The following is an 11,131-nucleotide window of genomic DNA, read 5'->3' on the forward strand; positions in this document are numbered from 1 at the left end:
GTCCCATCACTTCATGGCAAATAGATAGGGAAACAGTGGAAACAGTGACAGACTTTATTTGGGGGGGCTCCAAAATCACTGCAGATGGTGATTGCAGCCATGAAATTAAAAGACATTTGCTCTTTGGAAGAAAAGCTATGACCAACCTAAATGGCATATTAAAAAGCAGAGGCATGACTTTGTCAACAAAGGTCCGTCTAGTCAAAGCTATGGTTTCCAGTAGTCATGTATGGATGTGATAGTTGGACTGTGAAGAAAGCTGAGCACCGAAGAATTGATGCTTTTGAACTATGGTGTTGGAGAAGACTCTTGAGAGTCCCTTGGACAGCAAGGAGATCCAACCAGTCTATCCTAAAGGAAATCAGTCCTTAATGTTCATTGGAAGGACTGATGGTGAAGCTGAAGCTCCAATACTTTGGTCAACTGATGCGAAGAACTGACTCATTGGAAAAGACCCTGATGCTGGGAAAGATTGAGGGCGGGAAGAGAAGGGGATGACAGAGGATGAGATGGTTGGATGATATCACCAATTCAATGGACATGAGTTTGAGTAAGCTCCGAGAGTTGGTGAAGGACAGGGAAGCCTGGCATATTGCAGTCCATGGGATCACAAAGAGTCGGACACGACTGAGCGACTGAACTGAACTGAGTTCCAGGGTAATAGGTATCCCAGTTTCACTGATCAGTGATGAAAAGTTCTTGTTAATTTGACATTTCCAATAGGTTATGCTAGTGTTTTGACCAGAAAATATGTCCCTGGTAATAATTAGGTTGAACCTATCCTAACCCTTTCAATTCTTTGAAGCTAATCCCAATACCCACAGAGGATATCAGAGGGCAGTCCACTCCCGGCCTGCACAGTTGAGATCCATCAGGAAAGGTTCCAAGTTATAAGAGACCCATTGTTCATTCTAATTAAAAGTCATTAGTGTCACTCGTATTTACTTCCTAACAGGCATCTAAATATTAATTAAATGTATTCTGAAAGAAAGTAAGAATTTCATTAGTTTAACAGTGGATTAAATTAACTTCCTGAAACAAAGGCTCCTTTGCCTAGAATCTGTAAACCAAGGCAGTGCAAGTTAGGGTCATGCAGTTTCAGAGATTTAAAAGAAACTCTCAGAGGGCATAGTCAGATCACTAACAGGGATGTTTCTGGTACACCAGTAACCAGGATGAGACTGCTAAGGATCAAGCCCCAAAAAGAAACCAGATACCGTGGCCCTTGACACCTATATATGTTCATTAGTATAATATTGTTTTCCAAGAGCATATCAAAATGATCTGAAGTATCTGACAGCTTTCTGTATTTAGCTGATTCCCTGCAGTGGGGTAAGGTGACCTGGGTTTGCATCCTAGCCTTTCCACTGACGAGGGAAAGTTAAGTTACTGGACCCTAAGAGCCTAAATGTGCTTACTGTGAAAATGGTACATGCGTGCCTGTTTGCTACATTGCTTCAGTCATGTCCTACTCTTTGCAGCGCTATAGACTGTAGCCCACCAGCCTCCTCGGTCCATGGGATTCTCCAGGCAAGAATACTGGAGTAGGTTGCCATGCCCTGCTCCAGAGAATCTTCCTGACCCAGGGATCAAACCTGCAACTCCTGCACTGCAGGCGGATTCTTTACCACTGAAACTGGTACAACATATCCACTTCAAAGAGTGATTATGAACATGCAGTTTGGAGAACATCTTCAAATAGCTGAGCCTATTTCTCAGTAAACATCAGTTCCTGTCCTTTCTGCCCCTACTGCAAAATATCCGATATGCTTTCAATTCAGTTAAAAATCAACCAAGTGTCCTGATGATTTTCTTTAAGAATATCATGTGTAGGGGGAAAGACAATGTGTAAACACAGGAGAATATTCTGAATTACATGGCCTGTAGGGTGTAATTCAATCGGTTATGTTTCTCTCCTCCTCAGGTTTCCAGAGAGGAAGGGTCTCCGCAGTTGACTTCAGCAGGGCCCTCTCCTGCCCAGCGGAACAGTCAGCCAAGCAGTTCTACCATCCTGAGTGTGCTTCGTGGAGGCGGGGCCGTCCGAAACATCTGGACCGACCACCAGATCCGCCAAGCCCTGTTTCCCAGCCAAAGGTCGCAGAACGAGGAGGATGAAGATGACTATCAGATGTTCCTGCCATCCTTCTCCTCCTCGGATCTGAACTCAGCCCAGCTGTGTGAAGATGGCACTTCTAGTCGACCTTGCAGCTGGCACATGGGACAAATCGAGTCCGCAGAGACCCCCAGCTCCGGCCACAGGATTGTGCGGCGGGCCAGCAGTGCTGGCGAGAGCAACACGTGTCCCCCTGACATAAGGACTAGGGACAGTGGTGGTTCTCAGTACAGCTCCCAAAGGGAACTGCAGGGTGACCCTAAAACAGAGGGGCAGGACGGGACAACTCCCTACGGGTCCTCTATAGAGTTGACTATAGATGACATAGACCATGTCTATGACAACATAAGTTACGAGGACTTGAAACTGATGGTTGCTAAACGCGAAGACGCTGAAGTCACTCCCCACAAACCAGTCAGGGACTCTGTTCGCCCCAAGAGCACCCCCGAGCTGGCCTTCTCCAAGAGGCCAGCGGGACCCGAGGAGGAGAGTGCATCGCACCCCAGGAGAGACGGAGCCTTCCCGGCCGGGGAGGCCTGGAATCAAAGCGTGCCCGACCTCCAAGTGATGGAGGAGAATGTCTATGACATCATTGCACTCCCGGAGGCGCCCTCCCAGGACTTCAGGGGCAGCAGCCCAAAGCGTCCTGCAAGGAGCACCTTCCTGGGCTTGGAGGCCGACTTGGGGTGCTGTGATAGTCTGCGGGCCTCTGCTTCCCAGGACAGCCTCCAGTTCAGCGAGGATGAGGCGCCCTACCCGCCAGGCCCCTCTGATAACGATTATCTGAGTTTGCTCTATAACTCCTTCGGCTGCAACTTGGCCCTAGCAGATCGGTCCATCTCCGATAAACTGTCTGAAGAAGTAGATGAAATCTGGAATGACTTGGAAAATTACATCAAGAAAAACGAAGTCAAAGCCAGAGACCGGCTCCTGGCCGCGTTTCCGGTTAGCAAAGATGACGTGCAGGAGCGGCCACTGGTGGGCAGCGCCCTGGAGCTGAGCGCTCGCTCACAGCTCTCGCTGCCCACGGGCCAGGCTCTCCTCGCGCCTCCCGGAGACAGGCCCAGGCCGGCCCCCTGTGCCCTGGACCAAGCCCCGGCCGCCAAAGACAGCTCCTGCCTGAGTCTCCACCGGCTGTCGCTGGCCAGTGACCTGCCGCCCGCAGAGAGTCCCTATGATGTGGCCGGCGGCAGCCTGTCCCCAGTGGACCTAGAGAACCCTGAGCCCGGGATGGACAATGTAGACAAGACCAGGAGCAGGGTTTTCCTGATGGCCAGGCAGTACAGTCAGAAGATCAAGAAGGCAAATCAGCTGCTAAAGGTGAAAAGCCCGGAGCTGGAACAGACGCTCAGTAGCCAGCCGCAGAAGCCCACACCCAAGGACCTGGCAGCCATCCTAGAAGAGAAGAGGCAGGGCGGGCCTGCCATCGGTAGGTGCCAAGCAGCCCTTCTCTTTCTGAGGACCGGCAGAGAGGCGCACTCAGGTTCTAAATGCCCCTAGCGCTGTGAGGATGCTGCCACCCTGATGTTCATTCTCACAGCGAGACCACAGGCTCACTGACACGCAGACGAAGCACCCACCCCATCACACCAGCGGGTCTGGAGGGTTTCCTGGTGTCTGTGACGTCATCACTCCAGATACACTGTTTGAAGCAGCTTTCTCTAATTTAATCTAAGGTTGAAAAATAGCCTTCAGTTTCAGTGGTGGCATCTAGAGCTTTTCCCCTGTGCATCAGTGTGTTAGAAGGAGTAGCTGGGTAGCAGAGTGAAGAGTTTAAGGTTTGGACACACATGGAATAGGATTGCTTTTTGCCCCAGAATCCCAACAATAATGCCTACTCATCCTAACAAAGACAAAAAAGAGTCCCTTCTGCAGTTTTTTTTTTTTAAACTGTTCATACTAACCCAGCTGTTTCCATGTGTTATTTTTTCTTTTTTTAATAGCTGCTATAATCCACTTGATACTATGTCATTTGGTATTCTCAGGTATGCTTCCAAGGAATTTAATTCTTTTAGTCAAGCCTCCTTTGGGGTCAGAATTAAACCAGGTTCACAGGTGTGATATCGGTACCATTAGGGTTGAAAGAATGAGATAATCATGTTTGACTTTTTCTCTGTTATAAAGAAGTACAGGGAATTCCCTGGTGGTCCTGTGGTTAGGACTTGACACTCTTACCACAGGGTCCCAAATTCAATCCCTGGTCGGGGAACTAAAATCCTGCACGCCTCAGGACATGGGAAAAAATATACATATCCCCTGGCTAAATTACTCAAGGTTCTCGGTGCAACCCAGGCATCTATGTGAATAAAGCACAGGATTGTCATGGAAAGAAAAAAACCTGAGGGTGCTGTCACCTGAGGAGTTTTTCCCCTCCAGATTCAGAGATTTCTGGGGTTAGGCTCAGGAATCTGAGTTTTGTAAATTGGACTTTCCATCCTATTTTAGGAATCCCTGCCCTAGATCTTCTAAGAATTGCCTCTGTATCAAATGAGAGAAGACAGTTCTCCAATTAGAAGTAAAAACCAGATGGCTCAGTATCTGGGCATGTCTTGTTAATTAGCTTGATGGCAACATGGCTCATCTGGCCAGCTTGATGCCACTGGCTTCCTATCTTTGGGACTGCTTTCTCAGGTGGGAACCAAAGAATAAGAAGCAGGTATCAGAGTCCTAAGTGAACTCAACAAGTTGCATGACAGAATCTGTAGGGAAAAAATTTTTTAAGTTTGGGAATGTTTAAGAATTATCACACAGTAAGATTTCTTAACATTTAGGGATGTTAGGCCCTGGAAATGTTATCTGAAGGATTTTACAAACTCTTTGACTTGTTCTTCTTTTTAAGTAAAAAAAAGGTTAAAAGTGATCTTTATACAAATATGATAAAGGCTGGATCGCATATATTTTTCTCTTTGCAATAACATGCTTGAATTAATTCACGTCCCTTTTCCAACTCTAGTGTTGCTACACTGGTTTGTTGTTACATGTAGAACAAGTGACTGAATTCCAGCTGCAGGCAGACTGTTTTAGAGCATAAGTGGTATATTGGCAATGCAACCACTGACTGAATCCAGGCTAGGGCACCTCAGAATGAGAGCAAATATACAATAGTGAGGTTTCACTTGAGGATAGATTGATTAGGCCAGCACATTGTCCTTTAAAAAGAGGTAATTGCTTGAGGCACATTGTTTGGAATATGGACCATCCATTAACCATACAAAGTTCTAACCCTGGTAGCAGCCAGGTCTCAATACTGAATGATGAGGACTCAGGACAACTTTGAATATTTCTTTTTACCCACCTTTGAGGGCTTCCCTGTTGGCTCAGAGGTTAAAGCATCTGCCTGAAATGCAGGAGACCCAGGTTTGATCCCTGAGTCGGGAAGATCCCCCTGGAGAAGGAAATGGCAACCCATTCCAGTACTCTTGCCTGGAGAATCCCATGCAGGGAGGAGCCTACAGGCTACAGTCCATGGGGCCACAAGACAGGACTGAGCGACTTCACTTTCACTTTCACCCACCTTTTAAATATTAAGTAGATTTCCCTTTGGGGTTTGCTTTTGCTTTCACCCACCTTTCAAATATTAAGTAGATTTCCCTTTGGGGTTTGCTTTTGCTTTTTTTTTTTTTTTTTTTTTTTTGGTTTGTTCTTTTTGTTTTGCCTACTGGTGACACAACTGAGCGACTTCACTTTCACTTTCACCCATCTTTTTAAATATTAAGTAGATTTCCCTTTGGGGTTTTCTTTTGCTTTTTGGGGGGTTTGTTCTTTTTGTTTTGCCTACTGGTGTCTTCCTGGGCTCCTGTAGGATCTTTTTATTTTTCAGCTCTGTGTCTGGGCCCTTTCTCCACGTGGTGGGCTACCATCAAGTTCTCTCTAAGAGATCTTTCCAGAGTCACCTTCTGAGAGTGATGTCTCCCCCTGCTGGCTGGCGGGAGTACGTCCCTAGGGCCGGCCTCCTCTCAGACCTGAGGACTCTTCCATCTGGGTGGATCGAGACCACTTCCTGTGCCCACCAGGCTTTCAATCAGTTGACATGATGACTCCTTTTCTCTCTCTTGTTTATCTGGGCACAGGGCATCGTAATCGAATGGACCGATTCTCCAGACTTCTCCGTATGGGCCTTGCCACTTTGCCAGGAGCTTGCTCTCGGTGTTGTGCGGAAGGAGGAACGCCCTATTCACCTGCTGAAACTCTCCAGCACCTTTATTGAACTCTCTAGCCGGGGTCTAGAGGCCCCGGGCCGGGCCACACTTCCGCCTATAAGTCACCCAACCAGGTCTAATCCCTCCCACCTTTTGGAGCGTGTTGTAGCACGATGGCCATCTTGTCCCATCAGGCCTTCCTCCTGACAGTCTTAGAGACCAAAGCAGCTTTGGGTTCCCTCCCCACCCCCCACACACACTTTTTTTTTTTTTTTTAAAATGATATTTCACATGGGAGAAGATTCCATACAGGTTTGAGGAATTTGCCTCCTTGTATAAAGTAAGAAAGGCAAAATAACATTTTGTTCTCTATACCCAAGCAACATCAGAAGCATTTATTTTAATCCTGTCTTGAAAATATTCTATTTTATATTTCTATCAATAAGAATTACTTCAAATTTTTGTCTAGAATGACACGAATTTTCCCTTCTAAACTTACAAAAAAGAAATAAACCTGGGGTTGTTGAATAGTGATAATGTACTTGGCCTATAAGGACTCTTAATGCCAGAACTAAGAAAGAGGAAGGATGTTGATCCTGCTGACTTCTAAGTTTTCTAGGCTAGAGGTGTCATCTTGAGCTGGCTATTTCCTATATATCTGACTAAGGGACTCTATTTCATGACAGCCTATTGCTCTGAAAACTTGTCTCACATTCTTGTTAGCATCAGGCAAGTTATAGACTCTCAGAAAGTCAAGCTGAGACCAAAAAGACACACACACTTAGACAGTCACAGAAAATTGTCTACTTACGAGACACTTTTTATTCCAGATTTATAAATGGTCAGCTTGCTATTATCTGAAGATAAATTGTGCCCATTATGAGTTGTATATATGTGTTATGTAGCATATATGTTAGGTAGCATTTTACTAACACCTGTCTTTCTGCTTCTCCTTTTCCTGCTAAACCTGAATTCTTGGCTGCCTTTCCAGTCTTAGTGGTATAGTCTTAAGGAAGGCACCTTTATGTTTAACATATTTAGAATGAACGGAGGCTGTCCAAAAATTATCTGAGTAATTGAGGAGTTCTTGAGACCAATTTCTATCAAGAACTATGCTTGGATTTCTGTGGGGATTGTTCTGTGGCAGAATAGATGGAATAATAAACCAGCTTAGATAAAACAGCTAGCAACAAAAGATTGTGTGCACGAATGCGTATATACATACACAAGCAACAGCTAAGTATTATGGTGCATACTAGTAAATAAGACTTCAGAGAAATAAGTTAGAAAAGGATCTATAAAAGTGATAGGGCTTATAGAGGGTCTTAAGAGGTAAATTGATTAAGGACTTGATTAAGCAAAGGAAGAAGAAGAAAGTGTGATAAAGAAGAAAAAAGCATAAGAAATACTGTGACTATTTTGAATAATACATGGTTTGAGATTTTTCTGGGGTGTTTTTGAGATGTTCTAAAAATCAAGAGCTAACAGTTCTTATAAGGCTTTGGAGTTAAATTTTGGTGCTGCAGCAGTTTCACTGAATTTTTTTAATTAGCCCTCACTGCTCTCTCCCAAATTGTCATTCTCTTGGAAGCTTGTGAAAGTACAGAGCCTTCCTGATTCAGCTGTGGCACCAGGCTCAGAACCATGGTGTAGGTGAAAATGGCTCAGGAAGAACCATCTTAACTTTCAGATGGGACTGCTAACCAAAGACAGGCCTAAAGTTCCAGCTGACATTGGCTGGGTTTCATAGTTGACTAAACGTTGTATATTTCAGGATGGCTAAATCCATGTAGGTTTTCAGTCTCTAAAGGGGTTACCAAATCTTAATTGGTATCAAGAGTCTTTACTATGCCCTTTAAGGAGTAATGGTTCAAGTTTTTGTTACTAGATATTCTAAGCTAATAATCTCTGTCCTTCAAAGGAATTTGGACTCAAAAGCCTAAAGGATCTGAATGAATGCAGGGTCTAGAATGAGAAGATAAACACTATTTATCCTGATTCCGGGGCCTAAGGGGCAAGTAGTTTTGAGGAAGTCGCAGTTAAAGGGCACACAGAATATTAGCAGCTTGTTGTCTGTCCTCACGGAAGACAAACTTGAAAGAAATGGCAGGAACTCAACTAAATGTTTAGTTTAACTTCAAGGAATGATTTACTAGAAATAGCAATAGTTTCAAGTAGGAGATATGCTGTCACTTGCTGGTCCTTATATGCAGGATAGAGAGCTTCCTTTCATGGAGACTTTCTAGATGTGGTCTGAGCAATTTATAGGATTCATGGAATTCTTGGATGCTACAGTGGCCATATGGGTACCTGGACCGGGAGGTGGGGGGAGACAACTTTTGAAATTGATGTCTCTGGGTTCTCCTAAATCATTCCTGGCCCAAGAGAATTCTCTATCCATATCTTGGTTCTGTTAATGTCTTTATAAATGTCTGTCCTCTGGGACTTCCCTGGTTAAGACTCTGGGCTTCTACTTCAGGGAACAGGGGTTTGGTCTCCAGGCTAGGGAACTAAGATCCCACATGCCACCTGGCAGAGCCAAAAAGCAAAAATTGATAAATGGAAACGTCTGCACTCAGAAGTGGAGCAGAGAGGATAGTGGCCTCATAGCTTAATCTGAAATGGCAATAGCTTTCATGGAAATAGTGGTAAAATCCTGTCCTGTAACCAGTACTAGAGAGCATTAGATTATGGATTATATGTATGGGATGATTCATTCTTAATGTCTTGAAAGCCAAGAAAACTTCAGTGGCCTGCTTCTCGATGGTGGGAAAGGAGACGTGGGTCAGTCGGGATGTGTGGTCTTGAAGTCCTGGAAGTGAGGACCTCCTGTCAACATGCCCAGACAGTGGCAGTGGGGGGCTGCCTGGAAACAGAAAGTACAGAAACAGCTGCTAGAAGCATACTGTTTTGGGAGTAGTTGTCTGAGAGCAGCCAAGCCTGGTGAGGCAGGGTTAGTAGCCATTGCATGGTGGATGTGCTTCTTTTAATGACTACTTGAGTTATTTTTTGTTGACCAGGATTTAAGTGCTGACTTTCTTATTTTTATGATGCCTGTTTTTAGCACTGACACTACTCCATGCTTTTAAAAAACACTAGAAATTTTCATTACAAACAGGGAACCCTTGCAGACCTGTTGTTGAAATAAAATAATCCAGAATTAGGTCAAATAAAATGAAGTTTTAGGTGGCTTTTTTTTAAATTAAACTGTGTTAGTTTAATTAATTTGTGTTGCTTAGCATTTGATGATTTCTCATCCTCAAACTTTAAAGTCCTGTCTACTGTTTAAATATTTTAAATATGTTATTAGAATGTTCTTAGTTTTTAAATCTTCACATGCAGAAATGATTCTGTGTATATTTATTGTTTTAATACTTGCCTTCCAGGTGCCAGGATTGCCGAGTATTCCCAACTGTATGACCAGATTGTATTCAGAGAGACCCCCTTTAAGACTCAGAAGGATGGCTGGGCCAGCCCTCAAGACCCCTCCAACCTCAGTTCTGCATCACCTTCCCAGGCCCAGCAAGGTAGCGAGGACTGGCTTTTGCATTCAACCTATAGTAACGGAGAGTTAGCTGACTTCTGTCCCTGGCCAGAGCAACAAGACTTAAAGTCAAAATATCCCACCTTAGAGATCAATACGAGAAGTACCCCAAGACAACTGTCCGCAGCTTGCTCCGTGCCTTCTCTTCAAACCTCTGACCCTCTGCTGGGCTCTGTGCAGAGACACAGCGTGGTGGTCAGCCAGCCAAACAAAGAGAACTCCTTCCAGGGCCATCTTTACAACTCTCTGGGTCGGAAAGGAATCAGTGCTAAATCTCAGCCTTATAACAGGTCCCAGTCATCTTCCTCCATCCTGATAAACAAGTCCGCAGACTCCATCAACTACCCTAGTGAAGTGGCAAAGAAGCAGCCTGTCTCTCTACACAGAAGTTCAAGGTGGGAGAGTCACCAGGACTTGCTGCCAAGTATTGCTGACTCAGGTCAACAGGGCCTTGAAAAACGCTCAGATCTCACACTCCAGGACTCGCAGAAAGTTCTAGTAGTGAATAGAAATTTACCTTTAAGTGCTCAAATAGCTACCCAGAACTATTTTTCCAATTTCAAAGAGACTGAAGGAGACGAAGATGACTATGTGGAGATCAAGTCAGAAGAAGATGAGTCAGAGTTAGACCTGTCTCGCAGTCGGAGGAGGAAATCTGACCCAAAGATTACAGACGCTGACTTTACGGATAACGTCTGCAGCCACACGACTTCTTACTCTTTGAATAGTCCATGCACTCCAAAAAAGCCAGTAAGTGGCAAACTTGGGATTTCGCCATATCTGACGCCATATAATGATCCCGACAAACTGAATGACTATCTCTGGAAGGGGCCGTCTCCCAATCAGCAAAATATTGTCCAGTCTCTAAGGGAAAAATTCCAGTGTCTTAGTTCAAGCAGCTTTGCCTAAAGGTTCTTAAGAGTAGCTGTCTCAATTAACTTCTTACTATGATCATGAGTTGCAGATTCTGAGAGGTGTTTTGTATGCACCAGATTAAAACAACTTTGTAATAACCAGAGACGTGAAATGTACTTTCTTTAATAGCACAATTTTTTGAAACGGCTGGCGATCAGCCAGGATTGTACTGTAGCAAATGTCAGCACGTAACAGTTTTCTGATGCTGATGATCTTCATGTTTCATGTAAGTCAATCTTCCTTGAAAATTTTTTAGACTTTTTTTTTTATTTTAACATGATGGCCATGCTATTTTTTTCTCCCCTCTCCTGACAATTAGTACTAAGACTTTAAGAAATGCAATAATCCTCTCCTATTATCGGGAAGCCACTAGTTAGTTAGCTTTATCCTAGGACTCAGAGGTGACAAGGAAGGAAAAAG

The 11,131-nt window shown here is 44.4% G+C and overlaps 1 protein-coding gene across 1 annotated transcript in view; it reads left to right on the plus strand.

The window, feature by feature from the left end:
* PLEKHG1 (pleckstrin homology and RhoGEF domain containing G1) overlaps nucleotides 1–10,705 on the plus strand; it is a 147,920-nt gene extending 137,215 nt beyond the window's left edge. The window contains exons 15-16 of the mRNA XM_052645782.1: nucleotides 1,925–3,542; nucleotides 9,639–10,705. Of these exons, the coding sequence (XP_052501742.1) occupies nucleotides 1,925–3,542; nucleotides 9,639–10,705 (2,685 nt within the window). The remainder of the gene's footprint in view (nucleotides 1–1,924; nucleotides 3,543–9,638) is intronic.
* The last annotated feature ends 426 nt before the right edge of the window (nucleotides 10,706–11,131 follow it).

This window comes from Budorcas taxicolor, chromosome 9, assembly GCF_023091745.1.
Source record: "Budorcas taxicolor isolate Tak-1 chromosome 9, Takin1.1, whole genome shotgun sequence".
Classification (NCBI taxonomy): Eukaryota; Metazoa; Chordata; class Mammalia; order Artiodactyla; family Bovidae; genus Budorcas; species Budorcas taxicolor.